Source organism: Haemaphysalis longicornis, unplaced genomic scaffold, assembly GCF_048455015.1.
Source record: "Haemaphysalis longicornis isolate Haplotype H1 unplaced genomic scaffold, Haemaphysalis longicornis Haplotype H1 scaffold_8, whole genome shotgun sequence".
NCBI classification, from domain to species: domain Eukaryota; kingdom Metazoa; phylum Arthropoda; class Arachnida; order Ixodida; family Ixodidae; genus Haemaphysalis; species Haemaphysalis longicornis.
In genome coordinates, this window is record NW_027526445.1 from 141,132,763 (window position 1) to 141,160,034 (window position 27,272).

General features: G+C 47.6%; 1 protein-coding gene across 1 annotated transcript in view; it reads left to right on the forward strand.

The window, feature by feature from the left end:
- The window catches only part of LOC144149290 (uncharacterized), a 32,176-nt gene extending 11,529 nt beyond the window's left edge, over positions 1 to 20,647 (forward strand). Inside the window, exons 3-6 of the mRNA XM_077680856.1 lie at positions 2,297 to 2,426; positions 10,231 to 10,404; positions 12,578 to 12,706; positions 19,709 to 20,647. Of these exons, the coding sequence (XP_077536982.1) occupies positions 2,297 to 2,426; positions 10,231 to 10,404; positions 12,578 to 12,706; positions 19,709 to 19,846 (571 nt within the window). The 3' untranslated portion in view covers positions 19,847 to 20,647. The remainder of the gene's footprint in view (positions 1 to 2,296; positions 2,427 to 10,230; positions 10,405 to 12,577; positions 12,707 to 19,708) is intronic.
- Positions 20,648 to 27,272: the final 6,625 nt, after the last annotated feature.

A 27,272-nucleotide genomic window follows, 5' to 3' on the forward strand; every position in this document is an offset into this window, starting at 1 on the left:
AGCTCATGTGCCCATGGCAAACCACTATCATGGTCTGATTTCACGAATGATCGGCAGTGTTGGCCTCGAGGAAGAAGACGTAGGAGCTCGGATTGTCCCTCTAAGTTCTGCACGCTCGGACCGGTGACCTCACTCGGCTCAGTGACTATCTGGGAACAAACGCTTTGGGGAAATAAAATATTTTGTTGTCCTATCATCTCTTAGTCGACTCGTGGGATCCTCGCTGATCATCCTTTACTCCATACCGACTTTTAGGATGTTTTACGCTCGGAATTTTTTTTTGTCGTTCTCCACTTGCGCTCCCGCTGACGTCATCCACGTCGGTCGTTTGGGTCGAAGCCTTACACTACTCTCCTTCGGTCCCCTTTTATGAAAATCTGGAATTGAGCGGATTAGTCTCCTAGCGGATGCGGAATATGTTATGGTACAAATTTCCTGTTACGGGTATGGATGTCACGCTGAAGAAGCAGGGGCGTACCGGGAACGTGGCAGAGCCCGGAGGAAGACCTCAACAATGGGTGCGGCGCGAGGAGTGAACGGAAGCTCGGAAGCTAGAGTATCTCCGCTACTGCAAGTCATGGAGTTTTGTGCAGAAATAGCTATAACAATCGGAACTACACAGCGGCAGTACTTTCCACAGACTGGCAACATGTGCACCCAGTACACGCCTCCCAAATTATAGCAAGTTCAATGCACGGATAACAATAATCTAAAAAATCTCTGTTTTATTTCCTTGGTTGCTCGTCGGCAGCCACATCGTGGCGAATTCGGACATGATACAACTTCTCTCAGGCGCACAGCGGCAGAAGGGCGCCTTCAGTCCTACTCTGTTCGGGTAGCATTGCTGGATCAGCACATCTGCGCGGCTTCCGTGTCTATATAGGCTCGTTTATACGTCCCGGGAAGGTGGTCTGATAGAAGCAGAAGCGAAATTTTAGATACAAAGCATCTCTTAGTCCGCCATCCGTCGTCCGTCGGCGTCCGGCGTCCGCACCTCTCCTCCCCCCGTCCCCCTCTCCACGCCAGCTCTTATAACGCCGCTCTCCTCCTCGCCGCTCGGCTCGTCTCGTGCCGGCTCAGGAAGATACCGGCAACACTGTCGCTCAATAGCCCTTAAAGGGGAAGCGTGCTTGTCTCGTGCCGGCCCAGGAAGACACCGGCGACACTGTCGGTCCAGGAGCCATCTCATGGTCGGGGCTATGTCCCTCCCTTGTGGCGCCGTCCACACCCCCACTGCGCATGCGCATCTCTCCTCCATTCTTCTCTCCTCCAGCTCTATAAAAGCAGGTGCGCGCACTGCGCGGCGTTCAGTCTGCTGTGAGACACCGCCTGCGCCGGTTCTGCTCCGGTGTGGAACCTACACGGAACCCCCACGCATTGCATCACCACATAGTTCCCTTCGGGGAGATGGTGTAATTTTTCGAAAGGGGAATTCGGGCGTAGTGGGAGACTTGGCTTATTCTAAATGAAACAAGACAGCAAGAATATGAGAATGTAGAAATGCAAGCAATGTCCTTGCCCCGTTCTAACGCGTCCGTGATAGCACAGCGCTATTGGGGGTGATATCAGAGGGAACTATGAGGCGAATGCGCGCCTTTCGGAATATGCAGGGGATTAGGCACCAGCGTAACGCGGTATGAGAGTGCTGTGGACGATGCGGTTTTATGACAAGAAGACCACGGGTCTATGAATTACATTCGCACCTTAGCAACATACACAAAGACTAGACCTAGTATTTAAAAGCTTCTATGGCCCCGGGCGCTGAAGTAGGGCTATCTGAGCCAGTGTACCGACGTATGGTTCCCATAAGCCAGCATGAGCCCGGCAAAAAGGCAATGCGGGGACGTTAAGATGCTGACTGCGCGGCTGATGCGCCAAGCTGTATGCCCAGATGTCAAAAAGATGGTACGAAGCGACGTCATGCGTTCCTGCCTTATTTAAAGCCAAGGTTACAGGGGGAAGGAATGATGCTAGCGCTGAAAAGGGCATTAAACAAAATGGTTCTCATAACCGTGGTGTAGAGGCCATGAATGGGATCCAAAACTATTGCTTCGCGCCTTCTGCAGGGTCGCGTAGTGGTCATGAAATGTCGGGGGCACCTTGTTCCAAATGACGGCGCGTATTGAAGGCGAATGCGACCTTTCGATAACTTTGTCGGGTTTTACAAATTTTGGAGGACCTAGATTCTCCTCAAGGCTACTAAACTAGGTTGAAGAGAAAGCTCATGAGGGTAGGAATGACGTTTGCTTCGTGAAGGTACAAATATTAGCCCTGACTTGTTCGTATTTGTGCGCAGGCACTCATTTGCGGACATAGTGATCATCATCAGCTCCACCAGTACCGTCGAGCACGATAAAGGCTGCGTCGCCATGCCGCCATTTGCACATCAGTCGCCGAAGACGGGTGATGTCGAGTACCCATCCCTGGTGAGTTGCAACCTCAGCGATTTGTCTATAGCAGGGGACTTTTTATCCCCGAGAGAACAAAGAAAATTTTATTTTGAAAATACGGTTCTGTTTAATAGGCAAGTCGCCTGACATGATGCCAGCCTTTGTGCTGCGACGCCACGCTGGCTGTACCATGAGGTGACTGACAACATCCCTCTGACAAGGTAGCTCTGGCTGTGGCCTTCACCAGCCCCCAGCCGCCGTCCTTCATGTCCCTGAGTTGGCGGCTGCGACGCAATGGTTGGTTGTCCAGCCTCGCGTGCTCTATTTCCATCGCTAGAAACTCCCCTTCGCAGTTGGCTCACTTGCTGGGAGAAGGTCCTGCTGCGGGTGCTTCGAGTTGGGGTGGCGTTATCCCCAGCAGTTCATTATTTCCCAGCAGCTACAGACGCTTGGAATTGTCGCTACGATGCGCTCTTTGCAGTCACCTGCCCTTATTGTGTGCGTACTGCGTCAGGAGCTGACGCTGAACACCTGCTGTGGACTTGCCGAGTTCTGTGTAACCTGGGAGAACCCCTAATGTTAGGCGGTAGATAATGGGGCTCCAGCACCGGTTTCATCTCGAAGGTTTGTCGAAATGGGTGCAATGTTGTACCTTTGAAAAATTTTTCTTATGCCGTACGAAAATCTCCCGCAGAAGAAGAGTTGTAAAATAGCTCGGCATAAAATCAAACGAAAAAGTTGTAACATTCTCGGCAAATCTCAAATTGGCATCCTTACTTTAGGCACAGAAATGCTTTGAAAAGTATAATTTGTTCGAGTAATTCCTTGAGATTGTAGAAGTGTTAGTATGATAAACCATCGCCATTTATTGGTTAGCCTAGTAACTATCAAGAACTCTGGTTTATTCTGATAGGCTAGGTACCTGAAGTGACTTAACATAATTCCTTGACGCTTCCATGCAATCATATGGGATAGAATACGGTTTTGGGCGCACGCACTATAGAGGAATGGATGTTGAACGCTGAGGTACGCGGAAATAGAATAATACTGGGATATTATTGATGCAAGGCGATATGCCGATATACGTTTTCAAACATTTTTCTTCCGCATTGCGTAACCCGCGGATGTATTTTGCAGACCTTTAGCAAACTTCCATTGACTTCAGCGCGCTGCCCGGGCTTCTTCTTATGGTCCCGAGTCGAGTACCGCGTGGTTTTAGTGAATTAATTTTTGCCAGGTTGTAAAGCGACATCCTCGGTCAAATATTGTAGGTGTCTTGCCTTAAGACATACATAACGCTGTAAAGTGCGTGGACGCAGCATGGGCTTTTCGGTGTATTTATTTTTTGCACAACTTTTGATAAGAAATGAGCGTTAAGTTTCGTTTCGTACTGAAGCTTTGCTGATGGCTCATGCGGTGTGATTAGTAATCAAAATGACATTACAGCAGTTCAATAGGCCCGGATTCATAGTTCAAATAGCTTGGCATTTTGTCAGGAATATTGGAGGCAATTTCTTTCCAATATCTTACCAGTAATGAGAGTGGTTTCAGGCTAGCCCGGGAGCACATTTCAGTGTAATGGCTGACAGCATAACTGTAGCTTCCCTAACTGTTCAGAAGGGATACATTTACAGGAATATAAGTAGGGAGGCCAGAATAACTTGCTTTACAACTATTCTCCTTCGTGGGAAACCCAAAAGAAAGTTTTTTGGCATGTCTCTGTCTGCCTGCCACTTGGTTTGGTCGCCGGGACAAACGTTTATACTTGAAATAATATCAGTAATGCTGCTCCATACTGCTGAAACTGTGTGCACGCTACATACGTATACATATTATTGAGCAACAGCAAGAGAAAATCAGTGCCCTTCCGCATGAGGATGACCCGCGAAGCTCGACGCACTCCAAGGAGTGCACGAAACAAAACGTGTTGTTTCCAGTTGAGCATATATCCAGTTGAGCATATCCAGTTGAGCATATTAGATGAATGACACTGGGAGGCGCCCCTGCTTTGATAGAGCAGACAAAGATGGAGCTGTCCGTTTCTCTCCGGCGTCTTAGGCACCATGATATTTTGTAACACACCAACCAAATCCGCTCGACCGCTGATGACATCGGTGAGGACAGTGGTCGCATCAGGCCGTTTGACATCCACTGTTATACCTCCGACCAACACTATGGACATACATTAGTAAGGGCATGAAAGATATGGCTGCACATGCACGCCAGCGCATCGCACCACTCCTAACCCGTGCACTCATAAACTTGCAACAATCTATGTTCTCGTGCTTAGAAGTAAAGGCACCGGCGAAAATGTCGCTATGGACGCCTTTTGCTGAATAAGTAATGCTGGCTAACCTTCGGAGTTCCAAGCAGTCAAGTTGCTGTTCATCCTGGTAAATTTGCAGTTGTACTCGACCAGCTGGAAATTGAAGCGGTAACGGCGGCGGCAGCATCTTTCTGTGGTTTTTACGCCCATTCGCTCCAGTGTGCGGCCGACGCTTCTTCAATCCCCACTTTTGTGCCTCCAAGCGAATGACATGCGTCAGTCATACAGGAGGAGACGGAGTGAAAGGAAAAGACAATTAGGGACTGGGGCCCTACGCACAGGTGCAGTCCCTATTCCGGGGACCCCTTGATCGAGGCCGCCGCTCTCGCGCGCTTAGCTAAAGCCCTTTGGTACCCCTGCCCGATAAACTGAGCAGGGCTGCCTGCCATGCTTATCTGGTTGGGGAAGGGTTGGGGGATAGAGCAGGATTGCTGACATGCCCTCACCACGTGCAGGGTATCGGAAACCTCCCCAAAGTGCAGACACCGGCCATCTGATTTAGGGTCGAAATGATTTTCTACTGCAGGACACACAAATGTGTTCGTCTGCAGGCGCCGTAGTATTTTCTCATCGGCTTTGCTCAGGCCATTTGCAGAGGCTGGGGAACGCTGGCCGTCATCGCGGTGACGATTTCTCTAAACCACAGAAGCGGTTTCCTAATCTCCCAGCGGAGACAGCATGAGTGAGGCGCCCGGTTGGTATACGCACACGCTCGGGCAGCCGCGTGCGCGGTACCAAAACCACACAGTTTCTTTAGGTGCGGGGTGTACGAGCTGCACTCCCGTTTTAAAATACTGTAGTCCAAGGGCGGTACCTAGCCCGCAAAATAGCTTCCACAGAGAGATGGAGAGTCCGTGATTTTAGTCATTGACTTCGGGTTCGAGGCTTACTCCTATCGCCTTAGCTTGCGTGGAGTAAGGAACGGGGCAGGATAGCTCATGGACTATCTGTTCCTGTGAAGTACAGCGGCAGTGAAGAACCCTACGGGCGACGCTCCTGCCACATCAACGTAGAACACACTTCCACTGTTTACGTATTTTCTTTCAAGGGCCCAAGACCATAGCGAGTTGAAACCTGAAAGGCCTCAAGCTGTATCATACTGGGCGGAACTGTAGCTGTCCGTTTCCCTGCCCCTCGTAGGCCTCTTACTGACTGTGAAACACACCAACCCAAACTCAAACCTCGATTCCGGAGGACGGCTGACAGACAGAACGCATCGAGCAACGAGACTTCCACGTTTATATCTGCAACCAGCAGCATAAGCATGCAATCGGTAGTGGCATGAAGCCCAGCTGTGCGTGGATGCCCCTTTCCTTCCATCCCCAAACCATGCACGCATAAACCGGCCACCAGTGATGAACGCAGGCGTGAAATACACCGGCGAAATTGTCGCTCGGAAAGGCTCTGAAGTTGTAAAAAAATTCCGGTCTCACGCCGGCGTTTCAACCTGGCAAGTTTTTCTTCAAACGGGCTGGAGGGATTAGCAGTTACTTCTGAAGGCGAAATTAGAGGCGCCTGCAGCCACAGCTACATGTTCGGCGGTGGCGGCTTTCGGTCACGTTTACGCCCGTTCGCCTTGCATTGATTCTCCGCAATAATCCGATAACGGCGCTCCCGCCGTTTTCAATCGATTGCGCAATTTGTGCAGCAGTCATCGCTTGTTGCGAGGGGAATAACTGTTGCAAAAGAGGGGTAGCCGGTGTCGCTGAGGAGCCCTCAAGTGGCGCCGAGTATACTGGCTTCACCGGGATGAAAACTGGGGGAGGTGTAGTGTTTCACATATACTGCTTGGCAGTAAAACGAGGCGGCATATTTGATGGAAAACTACAGGTCGCCAATGAAGGTTTGTTCAAAGAGCTTTTTTGATTGTGCCGGGTTGTTTACTTCTACAAGAATTTATCCAGAGGTTAGTTTCTTGGATTTGTGGTGTTTTCCTACAACACGTTCAATGCACTTAGCTATTAAGAAAACGGATGTAGATGTCACTGGCTTTGTATTGTTTTCGGATGCAATGATCAAAAACCGGGGAAAGTTGTCAGGATTTGGAACGATAGGGGAGGCAATGGGGGAAAGTTCGCTTCGGTGCGGCCCCTTTTGGGGGTCCGATCAGTGGGTTTAGAAAACTTTGAAAGAACCATGCAGCATGAAAAAAATTCCCCCGCATTTCCCCGAGGGGGAGAATGTGAAAGTGCGAATGCACGGTTGTCGGCCCGCTTGCGGCGCTTGCGCTCGGCCCCCGCAGCCCACCGCCTCGCCGCCTTCTCTTCCATCTCTTCCATCGGGTTTGTAGTATCACGTGTACACCACGCAGTTATCAAGCCGCTATAACGCCGCTGAGTCGCCAACGCACGCCGCTGACGACGTAGTTTGAATGCGTTAAAGATATAAGGCGCGTCACTAACGCTGATATCACGTCGCGTCCGTGGCTTGGTCGGTAGAGCGTCGCGCTGCGGCCGCAAAGTCCGCGGATCGAAACCTGGCGCCGGATGCTGTTTCTTTATAGAGGAGCACTGCCGACGCCGACGCCGCCGCCGGCGGTGGATGGTTTGGGGTCGCTTATAAAGTGCATTCGCACTTAAAAAAGCAGGGAATGGGGGTACTTCCTTCGCTCGGTTTACCCGGATGCTGAGAGAGGTCCTGGAGTTCCCTGCCTGGTAAACAGACAGGGAGCCCATCCGCCGGAGCTTGACCACGGCTCCGATGGCCACCGTTTGTGGTTTCTACTTTTCACCTTAAAACTCCTAGCCACGGTAGGATACAGCGTGAGTATGGAGGCTCGGGGTTTGCGGTGTCGCCAATACCGTCACCAAGATTACTCAAGGTGCCCTGCGCGGGCGCTATCGGACTGTCTCAAACTTTCAGCGACCAGTGTCAACGAGGGGCACTACTTTACCGCAGTACAGAAAATTTTCTAAACGGCTTCTAGGGTAGTAAGCTGCTGTACAAAATGGGGTATTGTAACCTTTTCTCTTGGCATCTAATTTGTAGAGTTGTGCCTGATGAGTGGAAACCACTTGCACATAAACTTTGAATTGCCCTGCAGACGTACGTGGCCTGCAGCCATATGTGTCGTTGTTTGGTGATTTTGTTTGATTTCTAAATGCTGACCATGAAGAATTCACGAACTAATCAGGCAAAAAGCCAATTTAATAGCCATCTCACTGAGCCCTATTGCACCAGGCATCATTCCGATGCAATTTGAGGCTAATAGCTGCGATGTTCTATGCGACTCCATGTGCCACTTGTGTTTTCTTGAATGGACTGCTCATGTCAGCACCTCGTATTGGATGTTATGGTCTTGCAATGAAAATGTGTTCATTTGCCTATCACGTCATCTGTGCTCGTATGTGACTTAAAGGAAAAGGTTGTAATGTAAGTTATTGTATTATGTAATTCAAGAAGTTACAGTTCATCGCGCTGTTGAAATTCGGCAACACATTTCTGGATTGGTGTCGTGTTGAACGGTAAAGCCAGTGGGTACAGCGAATGCACGTATGACAATCTCAGGTTTAGTGTAAGTCACGATTACATGTCACTGTCATTAGGGAGAAGAGGAGATCATTATTGCAACATTGTTTTGATTTGAAAAAGAAGACTTAGTGTCAAATTTGTGATAAGTGCCTTATGTATATAAATAGGAGGTGAAAAAAGTGGTATAAGCCGATGTTTCGAAGAATGGGCTGCAATGCCTCCTTCCAAAATAAATGCCATGTATCGAAGTTCTTAGCGGGGTCACAGTTGGGATAATGTTGCGGAAATGCTGAACAAGACTACGTACGGAGAAAGCGAGTGTTTCCATACCCCTACATTTGTGCACTAGTGGCCAATCCAGATTGCAGGCCGATAGGGCATCACCTGTTGCGCTATGCATTAGGGTGTTTAGTGCTGTTCCACTGAAAATCCGCACTCTTCTAATGTCAGTGTATTTGGAACGGCGTGCTTAGGAGGGGTGTCTGATCATTTTTCTGGACTCTAACCTTTGCATGTTTGTAAAAATTGGTACCTCAGCCTCACACGCATGAGCGTGTCAGTGAGACTGTGTACATCTTGCACTTGCTTAGGCACTTGAATTCGCACAGAAGCAATCACGACTTTCCATTCATAAACATTTTGAGTGTGAAAGGAAATAAAAACAAATTATTTTCATATATGGTGGTTCTCAAACCAAATTAGTAGTGCGAATAGTTCACTACACGTATAAATACTAGAAAAACTAGTTTGGTGTTTGAACTACGACTTCATTGAGTTGCTCCGCAGATATACATTCAAAGAGTGGGAATAAAGTGGAGAGCTCTAAGTATGACAGTCGTATGCAAAACAAAATTTTCTCTGTACAGGCATTGTTTCCAGTACCATTAAAATGACACTCAAACACGGTGTATATTATATAATGGCGCAGGACAATCCGGGAAGTGATATAGCCTGTCATAATTTATATCGGTGTTCTTAGAATCACAACTCACGTGGCAGCTGTGAAGGAACATTTTTCGAGAATGGAGAATTTACCATACAATAGGAGCGCCTCAGAGTAGCTATAGATTAAAAGTGCCTTCCGTAGAGAATTGAGCAAATACAATAATGAAAGTGCTTCGCCCCCTCCAAAAGTGCAGCACTCTGAAACACGAGGTTTACGCATACGCGCTTCGCTATTGCTCGTGGTGAACTGTATGTAGAGTGACTAAGTAAGATCACATTAAAAATAGTGCGTAACAGCAAGGTACTAAGGGCATTCGTGATATGATGGCAGTGTTACTGAAATGCAGTGCTTAAACAATGCACATGCAAAAAGCAATATGTAGGAATATAAAGTAAAACAAACATATTCTTGATAACGAAGAAGAAGCAGCGTTATTTTTACGGCGACTTGAAAGAAGCAATTCTGTTATAGTTTTTATTAGCACAATATCATTTACGGTACACCGACCGCGTTACCTATATGCACCTCCGATGCACGTGGCTTTGGTGCGCACATAACTAAACACAAGCGCGTTTGATGCCACTGTGATAACAAATAAGCATAATGTAAAATTGGTCTCTTCATCGTAGAACACGCATAATTTTGCGTTCCTCCCAATATTAACACTTCAACACCAAGTACGTCACGTACGTATAACTGCATCGATATTTGTACCTTTGTGATTCTTATCCAAATTAATGACACAGCCGCTGTTTTACGAGCTAAATTAAGAATTATTCATTACGAAATCTCGCGCCGTCCACGAATCATTGGGGAGAGATGTGTACAATCGATCAGTTTTAAATTATAGACGCCAGATCAATAACCGAACAGATCACTGATCGTGCACGCAAACAATAACAGGACATGGCACGAGTCGTTTCCATGCCTTTCCGGCATCAATCTGCCTATAAATTACTGCAGCGACGACAAACTCGGTCAAAAAAGCAGATCATGTCACGCCTTTACCGCAATTCCCTTTCAAAACGCGCGCGCATTCTGGTCAAGGGTCTGATATTACGTAGTGTTGAACATATATCCCGGTACGTAAATCGCAGGAACGTTTGTCGTCATTTGTTACGGAAAACTTCCCGATTTCGAGGAGGGATGTTATCGTTGGTCTGTCGATGGAGATGGCCGTCAACACGTACATCCTCAAGGACAATGCCGTCGACTCAGATAGCATTCAGTATCAGCCCTGTGTATCTGCAGGAGCAACCAGCGCCGACATTGTAAGTACTGCGCATTCTCGTCTGGCATTTTCACGGAACAGTTCTGTGTGCCGCCTTTGTAGAAAGCTGGACTTCAGAGAACCCATGTGAAGTGAGTTAAGGCGTGTTTATTTGTTATAAAATTGCGGACCAGCGCGGGTACATAAAAGGATGCAGTAAAGGCATATTTTAAGACACATGTTACCAGGCTTTATTGGTCCAGAGAACAAAGTATTTACAGGTCTGAGGACATAAAACCGGTGTTTATGCAAGTAGGAGCAGTGTTTTTAACCACCTAGCTGTTGTAGGTAGGAAGGAAAGTTTGACATCCACCTCAATGCAACTGTACGGCTACAAAGAAAGCTGAACAGCTTTGTCAGAAACTTCGCAGTTGAAGAAAAATTCGTTCTGGTCCAGGATTCGAATCCGGCACCACAGCTTAACTGGAGCAGCCGCTCTATCAACTGATCTAACCAGGTGGCTAGCAATTTGTAGCGCGATAGCGAATTTTCCAAGTTTCTACGAAGGAAAGTTTCACGTCGGCCTTATTGCACAATTGACCTTTCCTTCGTAGAAACTTACTCCCCCTTAGGGATTTCCCCTAAATCTTGTCGATAAACAGCTGTTGTAGGCAAAGCACTTTCGCCCGCCTGCTGTTCGGCGTGAGTCGCGCAGGTGCAAGAGCAAATTCCCAAACCGGCCAGCGGCCTCGCAGAAACCGGCTCCAATCCCCATCGATAGAGGGTGGAGTGGTGTCGCATTGGTGGGTTCTTCTACCTCCCGCTAGGGGAGGGACATGGGAAGGAGCATCCCTCTGCTGACGACTCCTTTTATCGAACGCACCGTAAAATTTGCGCGACGACGGCGCTGTCGTTGTCGGGCGACTGCCCGCTGACGTTCGAGCCGTCAGGAAAAAACAGCTGTTTCAGTACATTTCCCACTGTGTGGAAATAGATTTAATTTTTTTTGCACGATTGAGCAAAGGTTAGAGCCATTCGTGGTGCTAACGCTCTGTAGCCGAGTGCGATAGCCACTCTGTCCCCTTTGCAACACACAACTCTCATGCATGCATTCAGGTAGGTGCACAAGGTTTGGCTCTGGCTGATAGCGATTAACTAGGTCGGGTATATGAGGAGTGGCGGAGCGGTCGGCGATAGAATCTTCGTCGTCCGAGGTTGAATTTTGCGCGTCCGTATATCAGGCGAGAACAGCAGATCCTGCCCGAAAAGAATCCCAGTTGTGAGTAAGAGACGGTTATGAGGGACACGAATTAGACTATGCTTACGGCTCATGACTTCAGGGCGGTTAGTGCTATCATCGTTTGCAATTGAACGAGCCTGCGTACTCTTGTGACTGTGTACAAATCACTCCAACATTACCCATAAATATGAGTCAGTTTGGCCACCTTAATTTATTTTCTGGAGCATTCACAATCCGCACTTAGGTGAGCAAAAATAATTTTAGTCCGACAGGACTTCGAGGTTCAACAGTCAGCCATCTGGGAGCGTGCCGTGAAAGCTAAAGCAGTGTTACTCACAGACTAGCGCATACCAGCAGGGGTGTTTAAACAACTAAGTAGAGCATTGAGTGAAAGAGAAGGATGAATCAATCAATCAATCAATCAATCAATCAATCAATCAATCAATCAATCAATCAATCAATCAATCAATCAATCAATCAATCAATCAATCAATCAATCAATCAATCAATCAATCAATCAATCAATCAATCAATCAAATAAACCAACCAATCAATCAATCAATCAACCATTCAATCAATCAATCAATCAATCAGTCATTCAATCAATCAATCAATCAATCAATGTTATACCGAACTACCAAGGCAGGTCAGAAGTCGGTGCGTGAACTTTGAAACCTTTGCGGAGGCCCTTACGGCGAGCACAGTAATACAAGTTTACAGCGAAGCTATTTCCCGCAGAATTGTAATATACAATGCTTTGTAAGTGTCACCGCAAGGTGAGTCTGATGGTGACATGTTAGGAAAAACAATAAATAATCCACTTTTACCCGTGATCATATAGACAAAACTGCGATGCTTCCTTGGGTATCTCAGACAGACGCACGCAAGACAGGCTCATCATTTGTGCATTTATTGAAATTGCATGCATACGGGGACTTTGTCGCACGCGTGCGCGATTCATACAAAACGCTCAGCCACCCCGTTGCTGTTTCAGATATGCAGCAAAAGTGCTGGGAGGCCCAAGAAGTCTAAGAATTCGGTGGTCGCCGGGTACGTGTGGCCGGATACACAAGACCACAAATTTGTTTTCCTTGCCGAGACAAAGGCAACAATAGACGAGAAGGTAAGTTGCACAGGTTGTCGTCCTTCGCCCTACCTTGGACGCTAGTTTTTAAAGTTAACAAAATTTTTGCAAGTAAAAACTGCAGCCCCAAAGACGTAATGCCTCCATACCGCAGCTTTAAGGCACAGTCAAGCGTCACACTGTAACATATTTTTGTCAGAAGGATTATGATTTCTCTAAGCCGAAATTTGTTGTTTTTTACCTGATTAAGAAAAGTGGCGTGCTAATGGGCAGCAACGCGATTGTAGGAACGCGTTGATCTCGCTGGAGCAAAGGGAACACAGTTATATTAAGAAATTAACGGTAAGTGTACCAGTTCCGACACTATCTGCACTTCCCTAACTGACGCTGCAGGAGAAAATATTGGGGCAGGCGTTCGACAGAAACAAGGGCCCTTGCCAGAAATATTTTTCTGCTGAGGTTATGGGCTATCGGAAAGGCGGAGCTTTGCCTTAAGGAACACTCTGCCCTCCACAACATGTTGTTCCTAGACTCGACTGAGTGGGGGATACCGCAATGCTTTTACATGCGAAAATCGCTTTCAAGGGGCTTCTAGACTAGAGGCTCGAGTGGATGGGGGATTCAGAATACTTCTCGTTTATGCACTTCCTAGAAAAAAATTTCGAAGAAAAAAATCATTTCTGGTTTATGTCCCTGTCTGAAACTATATACAGAGGCGAAGATTAGATCGGTTCAAGGCCTAAGATGAATTGTGGCTGACATATCTTGTACAATAACTTGACGTTTGTGTCAGAAAGCACTGATGTGTTTGTACACACCGCACAAAACTGAATGTTTTGCAGTTATTCTAGTGCTCTTCAGTATTTTGCGGGACTTTTGGGGTGGTAGTATGGGAATAAAAGATTGCAGCAGCTCTGCTGTGCACCTGACGTCTTCAGGGTTAGCTTCACCATTAAACACACGTGAATAGCTGGAACAACCTTCTTGAATCCCCACATCAGCCGTCTAATACCAGAGTGGGAAAGCCTATACACCCCTAAGATCGGATGTATTAGTGTTACATAACCACTGAGGGCGCTTAGAGTGGGCATCACTACTATGCCGAAATGAGTGCGTGCCGGCCAGTTTTTGAGGTGCAATTTCAGAAGATGTCGGAAGGTACAAGCCCCGTTTGATAAATACATCCATAAGCTCCCAAGTGGAGAAAAGCATGCCATACGCCGAGCCCGTTCAGAGCTGCTGCGCTACTAGGCATGAGTGAATGAAAGGAAGACATTTCTTCAGGGGCAATACCCGAAGCTCGATAGACAGGGAGGCCTGAAGTTATTTGACAGCTCCTATGTTAACACTCCGCGTATCCGAGAAGGGGGTGTACACCGAGGCCAGGTATCAGTACAATGGTTAAGAGCAATCCCTGCTCGTTATTAATTATGTCACACTTATAAAAGGAACGGGCTGTGCACGGTTGTTGTGTGCACGGAGGTCTTTTGCTGCTTTGCTAACCCAATAGAATTGGGTATTCCAGGAAAGAACTCTGTAACGACCATCACCTGCTCACCCAAAGCAGTTTGCAGCGGTGTGGACCTATGAAGCTATAAAACCTAAAGTTTGGGGTAACGAAATTTTATAGAAAGCGGTGCCTTTTACAACAAACACGGTGGCCCACGAAGGGCTAGAATATAATAAAGGCAGAGTGCATACAGCAGCAAGGGCAAAATACTTCCGGTGCTCGGCACAGGGGCTCGGGCAAGAAGTCCTAAAGAAGCGAAAAAAAGAAAAAGGACCAGAATTTACGACTTACCCACAAGTTTGGGTGCGTGTTACCCCGGCTGCTCCTCCTCATGGGAAATGTTCTTTAGGGCAGCTATATCCTGCAATATGCACGGATCACCAAAAACGTTGTGCAATATATTGGTTGCAAGTATAATAGCTTTGCTGTGTATGCTTGCTTTCACAATGAGTTTCAAATTATATGCCTTTACAAGTTTTTCTTCCGCGCCATTTTTCATATCGGGTAAGATGATGTTTGCGTGGTGGCGTGTACGTATAAACACCAAATACCTCACTACAACGCATGATTAAACTATGTGGCCTTCCGTGTCATTCATCATTAACGGGCCGTGATGCTCTTTTCAAGACGCTTTCGACGACTACAAACTTTCTTTGGCTTCTTAAACTTGAAAAATTTGGTCTCTCATCCTGTTAGTCTGTCTATTCCTCGATTCAAGCATCCGGAAAAAAGTAGACCTCTTGAACGAGGCGTTAATATAGTCAAAACATTTCAGAAAAACTATATTTGGAAGCAGGCTTGATACTTGTCGACTTAGTTCAGAAAAATCAAACGTTCGGGATACCTGAGGGAACGCATATATTCATAACTGGTACATCCAGCAGCCTTTGCACGCTTGGGGATAGCGGACTGGAAAAGCCCGTGTTAAAGAATATTTTAGCCACAAAATACCAAAAGTGCTTGCTTCAACAAGCCTCGTTCTTCTGGCTTCAGCGGGAGGCGCAACATTAATAAAAAGTCTCAACAGGAGTTGTGCCAACAGTGCTAACGCGGGAAAGTTGAAATCAGTTCAACAAGTATTCATCGCGTTTATCATTAACGGACCGAAACTGGAGACCGGAGAGGAACATCGTAAGCTGGGCGGTGGAGAGAAGAGGGAAACTTGCTTAGCAGGGGGGCGGAAGACTATAATCTTTCGACGACATGTGCAGCCAAGCGAGATGATACGCGTTCGATTCCATTATATTCAGCCTCTCCCGTCATGCTCCATCGTTGTCACCGCGTCAACTGCAACGTTAACGATCATACCTGAGGGTTTTAGATGGGAAGCATCTCATGGTCGGGCCTTGTCTTTGTTGCGCCGTCCACACCCCCATTGCACATGCTCGGTTTGCTGAACGCCCGGTGGTGTCTTACCCTTTAATGGCTCCTGGACCGACAGTATTGCCGGTCGGTGTCTTCCTGAGCCGTCACGAGACGAGCACGCCTCCTCTTTAAGGGCTCCTGGAGCGACAGTGCTGCCGGTGTCTTCCTGGGACGGCACGAGACGAGCACGCTTCACGCGCCTTCGACGTTTCATCGTCGTCGGCGGGCCGTGATTACAAGCAGCGCACGACCATCCGGGGAACGTGCATCGACCTCATCTTCAGCAGCTTTAGGGTTCATCCACTACAACAGCCATTCCACAGACCATAAGGTGGCCATAATCAAAGCGGAACGCCAACCACTGCTCGACGTCACCTACGTTGAAGATGATGATGATAATTCTTAAATAAAGACAAAGTCATACACGTACAACGTCTCCGTCTCTCTCTCTCTGTCTCTCTTTAATACCTCTCCACTCTAACACCCCCACCCCCTCCAAAAAAATTACACCATCTTCCCGCAGGGGAACCCGGAGTAGTATGCGATACTGCCGTGGGGTCAACGCAATTTCCCCCCTCGTAGTTCTGGTAAGTGAAAAGTGTGGTAGTTACCGTGGAAACCAAATGGTAAATTTAACGGTAGCAACGTACCTCAACCTAACGGAAATGACGAACTGAAAACTAATGGGCACTTGAATCGACCCCATGGCTGCTTTGCATACTACTCAGGGTTCCCCTACGGGAAGATGGTGTAATTGTTTTACCCCACGATATATTGCTGTAAAATAGGTCACTGCACCCATAATAAGAACGCGGTGAATGAAAACACACGTAAAGGTGCGGAATTGGCACAGTGCACGACGGTTACAATTTTTTCTATCACGAACATATAAATCAGCATCGCTTTTCTGTTGTCTTTCCACTGCCAGTGTCGCGCTAGATAATTAAAGGGCAGCCAAGCGGACGTCCAGAGTTTGGAGGCTAGTTTAACTGTTCAAGACTCTATTAAGCAGGCGTAGAATTACGTAACAGCATGGAGTGAAAGACAAATGCTTAAACTTCGTGGTCGCTCAGGTGACACCAGGGGAAAAAATGACCGCGCTTTTGCTTGATTCAGTGCAAATGTCTTCGAAAAAACTTATAGTAGCGTAAGTGCAGATTACAAAGGGGCGACCAACGCGGTAGGATTTGAAGCGCCTTCTCTGACAACCGTAGCCGGTGCACGAACGAAGAAGCGAGCGGCGGCGAAAGATGAGGCGAACTCGAAACTAAAGCGTGGCAAGCTGTCCGCATGGCGACGCAGTGAAACATCCCCCTCGCGAGGGGCACGATCAACTGCAGAGCATTTCCGGGGGCGCACGACGTTAAGTAGTTTGCGTTACCTTAATGTTGTTGCACTTGTGGCAACTGCTGACGAGAGAGCGCTCGTCAGCAGTAAAATTGCCAGACTCGGCGCACGTTGAGTCCGAGAAAGGGGAGAGAGTGCCCTTGAAACGTGCCTGGGCGCGCTATCGAATGTTGATCGCGCCGATAGCGAAACGTCTGAGCCGGGCATGTCGAGGCGAGCGATGCGGACCACTACGGACGCCTGGAACGGGTGACATCGTGAGTTAAAGAAATGCTCTGCATTTAAAATGAACTCAGTAACTACTCTACGTTTAAACTAAACTTGCTGGACACGTGCTGACGCGTATGGTTTCATAAGTTAAAAAAAAATTTACCCAGCCCTCTTCCTAGCGCGAAAAATGCAGCACGCGCGCAGCGGAAACAATTTCTTTTGCAGTGCACAGAGTGGCGAAGACCGGAGATACCGAGCGGAACGCGTTCCGCTCCCCGCTAGCAGACGACGCTCGCTTTCCTAGCGCAACTCGCAACCGCAGCGCCGCGGTGGCGAGAGTCGCGGCCGGCCGCCTTCTCTCCACGGCCGCGGCGGGGAGATACGGAACTGAAACCAAAGCGTGGCAAACTGTTCGCATGGCGACGCAGTGAAACACCTCGCTCGCGAGGGACACGATCAAATGCAGAGCATTTCCGGGGGCGCACGACGTTAAGTAGTTTGCGTTACGTTAATGTTGTTGCACTTGTGGCAACTGCTGACGAGAGAGCGCTCGTCAGCAGTAAAATTGGCAGCCTCGGCGCACGTTGAGTCCGAGAAAGGGGAGAGAGTGTCCTAAAAGAGTGTCCTTGAAACGTGCCTGGGCGCGCTATCGAATGTTGATCGCGCCGATAGCGAAACGTCTGAGCCGGGCATGTCGAGGCGAGCGATGCGGACTACTACGGACGCCTAGAACGGGTGACATCGTGAGTTAAAGAAATGCTCTGCATTTAAAACGATAGTCGTCTACCGCTCCTGCGGCGTAATTACCAGTACATTCTGCGCTCCCAGCTGACGCCCTTCCTCTCACACCTCCGTCTTCTCGTGATGAACTGAACGGAGGTTTGTTCAGTGCAATTCAATATTGCCGCCTTCGCACTGATCGCGCGCCATCTGTTGTTACAGGGCGCATTTTTTCTTTATATTTTGTTTCTTGTCCTGCCTGGACAGCACGAGCGGGAACTCTGTTCCTGTGTGATTGCTCTTGTCTCGTGCGTGTTGGAGAGAGTGAGAGCGAACCCGCCGTGGTGGCTCAGTGGCTAAGGCGTTGCGCTGCTGAGCACGAGGTCGCGGGTTCGATTCCCGGCCGCGGCGGCCGCTTTTCTGATGGAGGCGAAAAGCAAAAACGCCCGTGTGTACGAGATTTCGGCGCACGATAAAAATCCCCAGGTGGTCAAAATTAATCTAGGGCCCTCCACTACGGCGCGCGTCATCGCCTGCGTTGCGTCGGCGCGTTAAACCCCACAGTAAATCAATCAACGAGAGTGAGAGCGAGAGATAGGTAAACTTTTTTTTGTGCTCAAAATGGAGTAAGGAAGGCGATCGCGGAATATTCGCCTCTCCTTCCTCCGTAATGGCGGAGGAGTCGTTTAGCCTTGGAGCCATTGTTCGGCCATTTGGACTGCATTGATTTGAGTCTGCGTGTCGGAGCTGAGCAAGATGGCATTTCATCGCTCCGAAGTCCCAATAACGAATACGGAATATTTCGATTTTTCATTGGACACGCCCATATAATTTGCTAGGCCTTGCGGAGCGTCATTTACGCATGTCGTCACAGAGCTCAAGGCATACGCGACTATATGTCTTGGGGTTGGTGTTACTCTGCAATAGTCGCCACGCTACAGATTGCTACTTGTCTATATACGGCGCGTGGTTGGGTACCTCTTGGGGCCCGGTCGATAGCGGGCAGTAAATATCGATGTAGCAAGCAAACGTTCCCCACCCCCACGCGAAACAATACCTCGGCTGTATCAGGGTAGCCTCGTAAGCCGAGACCTCGAGCTTCGGAGTGAGCATGTTCATTCATTGGTACGGCCGACTGTGCTGTGCCCACATAATGTTGATCCCGTGAATGTTGTTCTTGCAGACTTTCGAAGTATATTAGGCGTCTGAGGAGAGATCCAACCCTTCGGGATGTTTCTGATTGCAGTTTTTGAATCGCCGAATATAATTGTTTCCGGTGTTGAAGTAAACGCCAGAGCAGCAGCAGCCTGCTGCTCAACCTCTGAGTGGACTATGCTGACCGACCTGGAGGCGGTAACATTACCATTTTGCCGCTGCTACGGTCATGGTGGCGTGATCATGGTAACTGGTTGTGTCTGCACCGTTTGTAATGCGTTTTACTTACTTCCTATCGTAAAAACATCCCAACGTGCATCCTTTACGAGAAGAATGCGAGTGACGGCATTTCAGCACGCCCATATTGCCTCAAATGTGCCTGCGATTTTCTTTGCGCTAAATAAAGGGAGAGTGTGGTAGTATAGCCAGCAGTCTTAGTTGATTAAAACGGTTCTCCGCAGCTACATTTCTTTTTGACCAGTTTCAACTTGTGGTTGAAAGGCTAATTCGACAGATGGCCAGACGGACAGGCACACAGGTAGAAAAAAACCGTTGGCGTTTGAGCATCACAAAAAGTTTATAGTCTTCATTTCGTCGTGGCTCGTAAGCGAGTCGATAATTCACACCATATTGGGTGGCCGCAGGCCGACAAAAGCCACCAGAAAGATTGAATTTGTGTTAGTTTTCAATGTGCACGTACCTCAACTAACGCCAACGTCAACCGTTTTGTGCAGGTTATCTACCTGAAGGAGCTCAAGCTAAGAAAAAGATTCGCATGGCTCTTGTACGACGTGCACCTTACAGACATCGAGGGGCGCTGCAAAGAAAAGAATCACGCCAGGATATCCCACCTGAAAAGCCAGTTTGGATGATGAATCTTCCACCGTGCCTGATCCAACTCACCTCCCGCTGTAGTAAACTGTTGTGAATGCGTTTGATTTACTTGCTGTGCAGGCAACTATCCTGCGTGTGGTACTCTGGACTTTTTCGCTCTAGAACTGCTTGTTTTCTAAGAGCTTCTCATGTCCATATATTTTGCTCTACATGAATGCGCTGCATTTGATTTTTATTTACTAAATTCAGACTTTTCAAGGGGTATCTTACTGTCGTTCAATTAGGGCACCGAGCTGCCTCAACTGTGCGGACGTGCAATCGTATTATAGCATTTAACTAGTCCTATCTTCGTCATATGCGGTGGGGCACTGCTCGATGTTTCGTATTTAACCCACATGTGCTTGGTATTAGGGTCGAAAACTTTTCATCGTTGTCAGCCATAAGTTTCGTTCCTCCACTTGCCAAGTTGATGTCAAACCAGTGAACGAATAGTGATCTTGACATTGTAACAGGTTGGGTGACGTGAAACAAATCTGTCATACTCCAATGCCCCCTGTAATTCGATATTGGATTTATTTCTTGTGGTCCGCTTAGCCTGTTACCCATGTCTTTATTGCCCTTCATGTTAAAAGTGATTAAACTATTACTCCAGAATTCCGCGCTACCGGTGTTTTATAAGAGGAAGATATAATTGGATTATGGCTGGTGCGAATTATTTTGCCCTTAAGCTAATAAAAAGGTCAGTGTTTGACTGTTTAACATGACGGTTGTGCACAGTACACGCGTGTTCGGTTAGTTCAGAAGGAGCGGCGTGAAAATTTTTAGCATGCTGAGGAACAATCGGTCTCGAAAAAGTGTATGCCTGCTTGGAAATGTCAGGAATCGCTATTTTCGCGGGAGATCCGAATAAAGTTCTCTTCGTTCTCTTCTATAGCTTCAGTCACTAACTGCCAGTGCCAAGTTTCATTAGTTTATATTCATATATACAAATACGCGGAAGAGTGCAAGCGAACAAGATACTCTAGGCTGAATACCGTTAGTGTTGACTTTGAACACAACCACACGTTGAAGTCCCCTCTATGGCAGTATGCAAGGCGGAAAGCATTTCACACTTTATACACAACTTGTCATGTGCTTTGTTGTTCCGCTATTGAATATCTACCAGATATCCTTTGTTGGCCTAAGATATCTAATAGTGGCGGAAAACTGACGCTCCAGCTGCAAGGACGCCCACTACTGGTTCGAGCGAGCCAGCTGGGTAGGCTCTCAAAAGCGCCTGCAATCACTCAGAGAGGACTGAAAGGTACTGCAGAACTACGTTTACCGCGTACAAGGCCGTGATACAACAACACAGGTAAACAGGCCTAGCCTTGGGCAAGGAAGGGTACCTGCGGGCTGCTACGCTTCAAGTTACTTTTAACCTTCACTAACCTAACCGTTCATTTTATATATTCAACTATGGCCTTTGAAGCTCCCGCAATGGAAAATGCAACGAAGAAGTACCCCAAATACGCGACAACCACTATGGTTGTCGGCGACTCTCAGTGCAAGCCCCTCTTCAATCATTTTGACCGCAGACGCAAGGGAACGCCGGCGTTCATCTCCAAGTCAGGCGCAACCATCGAAGATTTGACCCAACTGCTGGAGTTCGTGCCGCAGATGGTGACCACCCTGATCCTGCACGTTGGGACGAACGACATCACCGAGGGCCCGGCCGACGCTGCGTTTGAAAGGTACAAGGAAATGTTGGTGGCCATTCGACATCTGCTGCCTAATGCGAGAGCTATCTACGCGACCCTCGTGCTCTCACGGAGTCAAAATCGGTGCCGACGCAACCTGAAGCCGCCATTCGTCACCCGCTGCAACTCGGAGGGTGGCAAGTTTAACAACCTCCTGCGGAAGCACTGTCGCCAGGTGAAGGGCGTCTTCTACCTCGACCACGAACTGCAATGGATTCCACCAGTACGTGCGTTGGCAGCTGATGGTTTGCATCCTAGTTTCGAAGGTGTAGCCATAATGGCAAACCATCTTCAACAGCTCCTGCGACGAGAACTAAGGAGGGCACCGCCAACTTGGCTGAACGAACAGGTTGCTACGTCAAGAGGACAACTGCAGCCGGCAGCACAGAGACCACCGACCCCCCCCCCCCCCCCCCCCCCCGCTTTCGGCGAACATCAGGACCACCCAGACTATCGGAGAACGCGAACGGCAGCAGGACAAGCCCCAGACGAACACCCCCTCCACGACTGTACCCAACCCAGAGCAGTTTCCACCACTACCACCCCTACCTCCGATTGTCGGTGCTGTGCAGACTGGCATGATACCGCGCTACAACCTCCGAAGGGCGTACAAGGACGTCATCTAGGCCAACTAGTCCAACTGACTATCTGTCACCCCAGGTGAACCTTCTGTTAACGCGGTTTCCAGTATCGTTTTGAGAATAAGGAAGGTTGTTGAAAAAAGTTAGGTTTGAATGTCATGTTAACACTTAAATCATTTATAAAAAATCTGATGTTGTTCCAAAGGGTCTCCGGCTCCGTTTAGAGCCGGCTACATCCGACTTCTCACCTGAACTTAAACAAAAATGGAAAGATACCCTGCCTCAGGCGTCTAAAAAGCTACTGCACTATGTGATGCCACATAACCGGCCCTACTTACTGTCGCTCTAAAATCAGGAAAAAAGAGCTCACCAGAGACAATACTTTAACAGAAAATGAACTCCGCCTCTTGGAAATATTTATACAAAACAAACAGCGCGAGCTGCAGAAAAGAACGCGTAAGAAGCTTCGCCGTGACGGCGTACACTCCACTTCTGACAGCTGATCAGAAGCAGCCTCTACATCTTCGTGCGCTGGCCATTCGATCATACCCCAAACTATAGACAAGAAAGAATACCGTATTGTTAATTTTTCAGATGTAGAACTATCGGAAGAAGAACATAGAGGTCTTTCCAAAGACCTCAACTTTTGCCCTGCTACAGGCTCCGTCAATGAATTTCAGCTCTACACAGACGTAGAAAACTTTGCTAGATCTTTAGGACTCAGTGAATATTTCCTGGACAAGCCGCGAAACATGGATGGCGAAGCAAAAATCCCATCTAGTCGTCAATAGACACCTCCGGCGCAAAGAGACAAATGCCTGGATATCTATATTAGGGTAGTTCAATGTGGCATTGTGTCATCATATCAGAATCAGACACCCTACCGTAAAAACCTTTTCCGCGGGGAAAAAAAGGCACTGGAGGTTTTGAGCACCCGTACCGACATAATAATAAAGCCAGCAGACAAGGGAGGAGCGATAGTGGTTATAAGAACCGATCAGACTACATAGCCGAAGCCCAAAGGCAATTCGATAACACTTCTTTTTACAAATTATTGCCGAACGACCAAACTCCTGACTTTAAATAAAGGAAAATCTGGACCGCCTTGTGAAAGAACAAAAAATAACTTAATCGGTGGCGCGGTCTCTGTTACCACTATGTCCAGTAACTGCGAGGTCCTATACTCTGCCTAAAATCCACAAAGAAAACAATCCAGGATGACCGATCGTGTCTGGCATAGGCACAGTATTGAACATTTCGGTACATACACATTGCACGTAGTTATTAGTACAGAAGGAGGTCCCAAAGTAAAACTGTCGGGGGGACCTCCTGTTAATAAATGCGAAAATGTTGTTAAAAAATATGTAGGCAGTCGAGGTACGGGTCAGTTTAGCACGCTAATTGGATATGCAAACACTATTAAAAAAGTCTGCAATTATATCTCAGAAAAAAAAAAAGGTTTGAGTACTATAAACAGGGGAAGCACAAAAAGTATTATTCAGAAAAAAAGAAAAAAAAAGTTAGCAAGCATGGTCTTAAATTACTGTGCAATTAAGAAGCAATATTTTGTACAAGTACTAAAATTTCGCAGTTAGGTACGGATCAGTGTAACACGCCAATAAAGTATGGAAGCACTAGAACAAGAAATTATACAATATTAGCTCTGGAAAAACAGGATTAACTGTTTTATTATTATTAACTACTTTATTATTCGGAAAGATTGTTAAGCAAAAACGATCTTAAACTACTGTTGAATGAACGCATAGAATAAGACAATTTAATTGTTATTGGTAATGAATTCCATAGTTGAATGGCTGCGAAAATGGCTGTTTGTTTGCCGTAGTTTGTGTAGAAGTATCCTAATACATATCCAGTTTTGTGGACGGCTTGATACGGGACATACCATGCTCTCTCCCCTCCTACATTAAAGACACCACCCATTTCCTTGCCCAAACAATTAACCTCAGTATACCTGAATACAGCCGTTTAGTGACCCTGATTGTAGCCACGCTATACACAAACATCCCCCACGAAGATGGCATAAACTCAGTAACACTTGCTTATGAGGAAATGGAGCCGCTTAACCGATCACTTGACAGTCAGACGCCTGGAGAACTCTTGCAAATAATTCTAGAAAAGAATAACTTGGAGTTCAATAATAACCATTATGTGCAAATCAATGTCACCTATATGGGAACAAAGATTGGTCCAAATTATGCCAACATCTTCATGGGAAATTTGGAAAACAAGTTCCTAGGTGACTAGCCGTTAAAACCGCTCTTCTATAAGAGATTAATTGACAACATATTTGTGATGTGGCCTCACGGAGAGGCCACATCTCCGTACGGTTATTGAAGCATTCAACAATGTCCACAGCGACATCAGATTCTCTTACTGGTACTCTGCCTGTAGCATAAACTTTTTGGACGTCACCATGCAAATATCTGGATGTGAACTGACATCGTTTTTAAAAAATTCACAGCATATCCACGGGGTGAATGATGATGAGTGGGCGAAGCTCCTGAGGGGAAATCATCGGTAAAACCGTGACTCTTCAGTGAAAGTTCGCCCACTACATCTGTGTCCGAACGTAACGTCTAGACGTAACGTAACGTAACGCTGAGCTCGCCTGATGCGTTTTGCAGACGCCTCACGAGCTCTCACTGCATCGCGGTCTGCCTGCCGATACGCGCGTTTTCTCGCCGCTTCCCGTTCTCTGACGTTTTGGAGATCCTCTTCGCGCCGCAGCCGTGCCGCTTCGCGTACGGCAGGGTACTCGCGCCGTTGCCGTGACGCTTGGGCCTCTCGTTCTCGAACGCTGGGATCTTGGCGGCATCGTCGCGCAGCCAGACGACACGCTTCGGCCTCCCGCTCTCGTACGGCAGGATCTTGGCGGCGGCGTCGCGCAACTTCACGGAGCGCTTCTGCCTCGCGGGCTCGCACATCTGCAGCCTTATCCATCGGGCGACTCCGAGCGCGCGCCAACAGCGAACGGATTTTATTACAACGCTCCCCGCCATCTAGTAAACAATCCAAGAACTAAACTAGAGGTGGCTACATACATACGTCGAGGATGGACAGACCCACGCCCTAAGGAGCTTCGCCCCTAAAACCCCACTGACAGACACCAGTACCTAAACTTTCACAGCAGCCATGTTCGCCATTGCTAAACCGGAATTCTTTACAGGCAGTCCATCCGATTAAAAAAAATATGTTCCAACCTTCAAGACTTTGCAGGCAACTGTGAGCAACTACGCAGAAATTTAACCGGCCAACAATATCCTCTTCCCGTAATAAACGATGCCATTGAAAAATCGAAAACACTGGACACACGCGAACTAATAAAAAGCAGCAGCAACGTTCAAACTGATAAACCTCGAACCAACTTGATTCTAACATATTCGACCTCCGCTCCGAACGTAAGAACAATCTTGCGAAAGCATCACAACATCCTTCTGGAAAGTAATCGAATGCTACGTGTCCTCCCTGAACCGCCCCGCGTTGTATACAGACGAGCAAAAAAGCTCACAGGAATCATAATTTCTTCAAAAACTGAAACTTCCCAATTTAAAGGCTGTGCACCATGCAACAAATCTCGCTGTATGCTTTGCCCCATGATACCAAAAACTCTTGTTGCTCAAAGCTCTGCCACTAGCTTCTCCTTTCAAATACGTGGAACCTTCTACTGTGACAGTCCAAATGTTGTGTACCTTCTTCAGTGCACTATATGCAGCGCACAGTACATAGGTCAGACGGAAATACCACTGCGAGTACAAATTATTAAGCACAGGTCGCCCACCAAGACGCTGCCTCCCCTCCCTGTCTCCAACACGTCACCTGCCTGGGTCGCTCCTTTGACAAATTCACGGTGACCGTGCTGAAATCGAAGTTTAGAACACACCACAAATAAGAGATGTTTGAATCATTTCTAATCCACAAATTCAACACAGTTGCAGGTGGAATAAAGGAACAAAAGGGCAATTTTTCGTTTTTGTCTCCGTAACGCACACATTTGCTGCCCTTTTTACTGATACACACAACGTAAGAGTCGGTAGCTTGTGGTTATGTGAATAATCTGGTCACCGTAATTGTATATAGACATTGTGTTATTTAGCAGCTGTCCGTGTACACGTGTGTATGTATAAGCACAGAATTGTTTAAGAATGTACATGCACAGAATTGTTTCAATACTTCATTCTTCTTGAGACCATTGATCGTGTTTTGTCTCGCCCCGCGTACTCGCGCATCAAAAAAACTGTCTTGTCACTATTTATTTTGCCAATTTTATCGGCCACTGGGTTGATTTCGTTGTTTGGGTTAATCGGCCGAGTAATTGGCCATTTTACTTGATTCCATGGCCACTTGGGCGTTTGTTCGTGTTTATTGCTTGTGTGCGCGTGTGTGCGCCGGTTTGTTTTTATTTGTTGTACCGGCATTCCTGTTTTCCACCCTGTTGACTTACTCTTTTCGCTGTCTCTGCATACAAGGGGATTCATGTCACTCTACTCAGGCATCATCACTCCCACTTCGACTTTACGACAGCTTATCCCTCTTATCGCCGGCGCGACTGGGGGCAGCCTGTTTCTTCCCAGGTTTCTCGGACGCGTAGACACATTACGGCTTTGGCACCGACGTGAATCAAAGAGGGGGGTGGGTGGGAAGTGAATGGAGGATCGTCTTTGCGGGCCGACAAAAACACGCGCCCCCCGCACGGGAGGCTTCAAAGCGCGCGCACGTATGACACCCCTTGCATATTGCTCGCCGGCGCTTAACGCGGGCGTTTACAACTCGGCACCCCTGTCAACCACGCAATTATGTGTCCCCTAAGCTCCTCAGCTTCTGTCTGTCGTGTCCTCTCGGTTCTTTATAACTTGTGAGTTTGCCTGTCCCCCCCGCTTCCTGCTTTCTCAATTTAGTTCTCCCTTACTCGCCTCTTTATTTATGCCTCTCTAGTTTGTTTCCTTATTGCTGGCTTTCTCTCTCACGCTTAAATGCCCTTTTCTCTCTTCCTCCTCGCTTGCAATCTTAAACGTATGTCACCGCCCGCGGAGCCTCAAGTGCTTGAACCGTATATAAACCACTTCCATTCTGTCAGGTATTAATCTTGATAAAGGACGGTCCCCGTCCGAAACGTCCATGTAAAG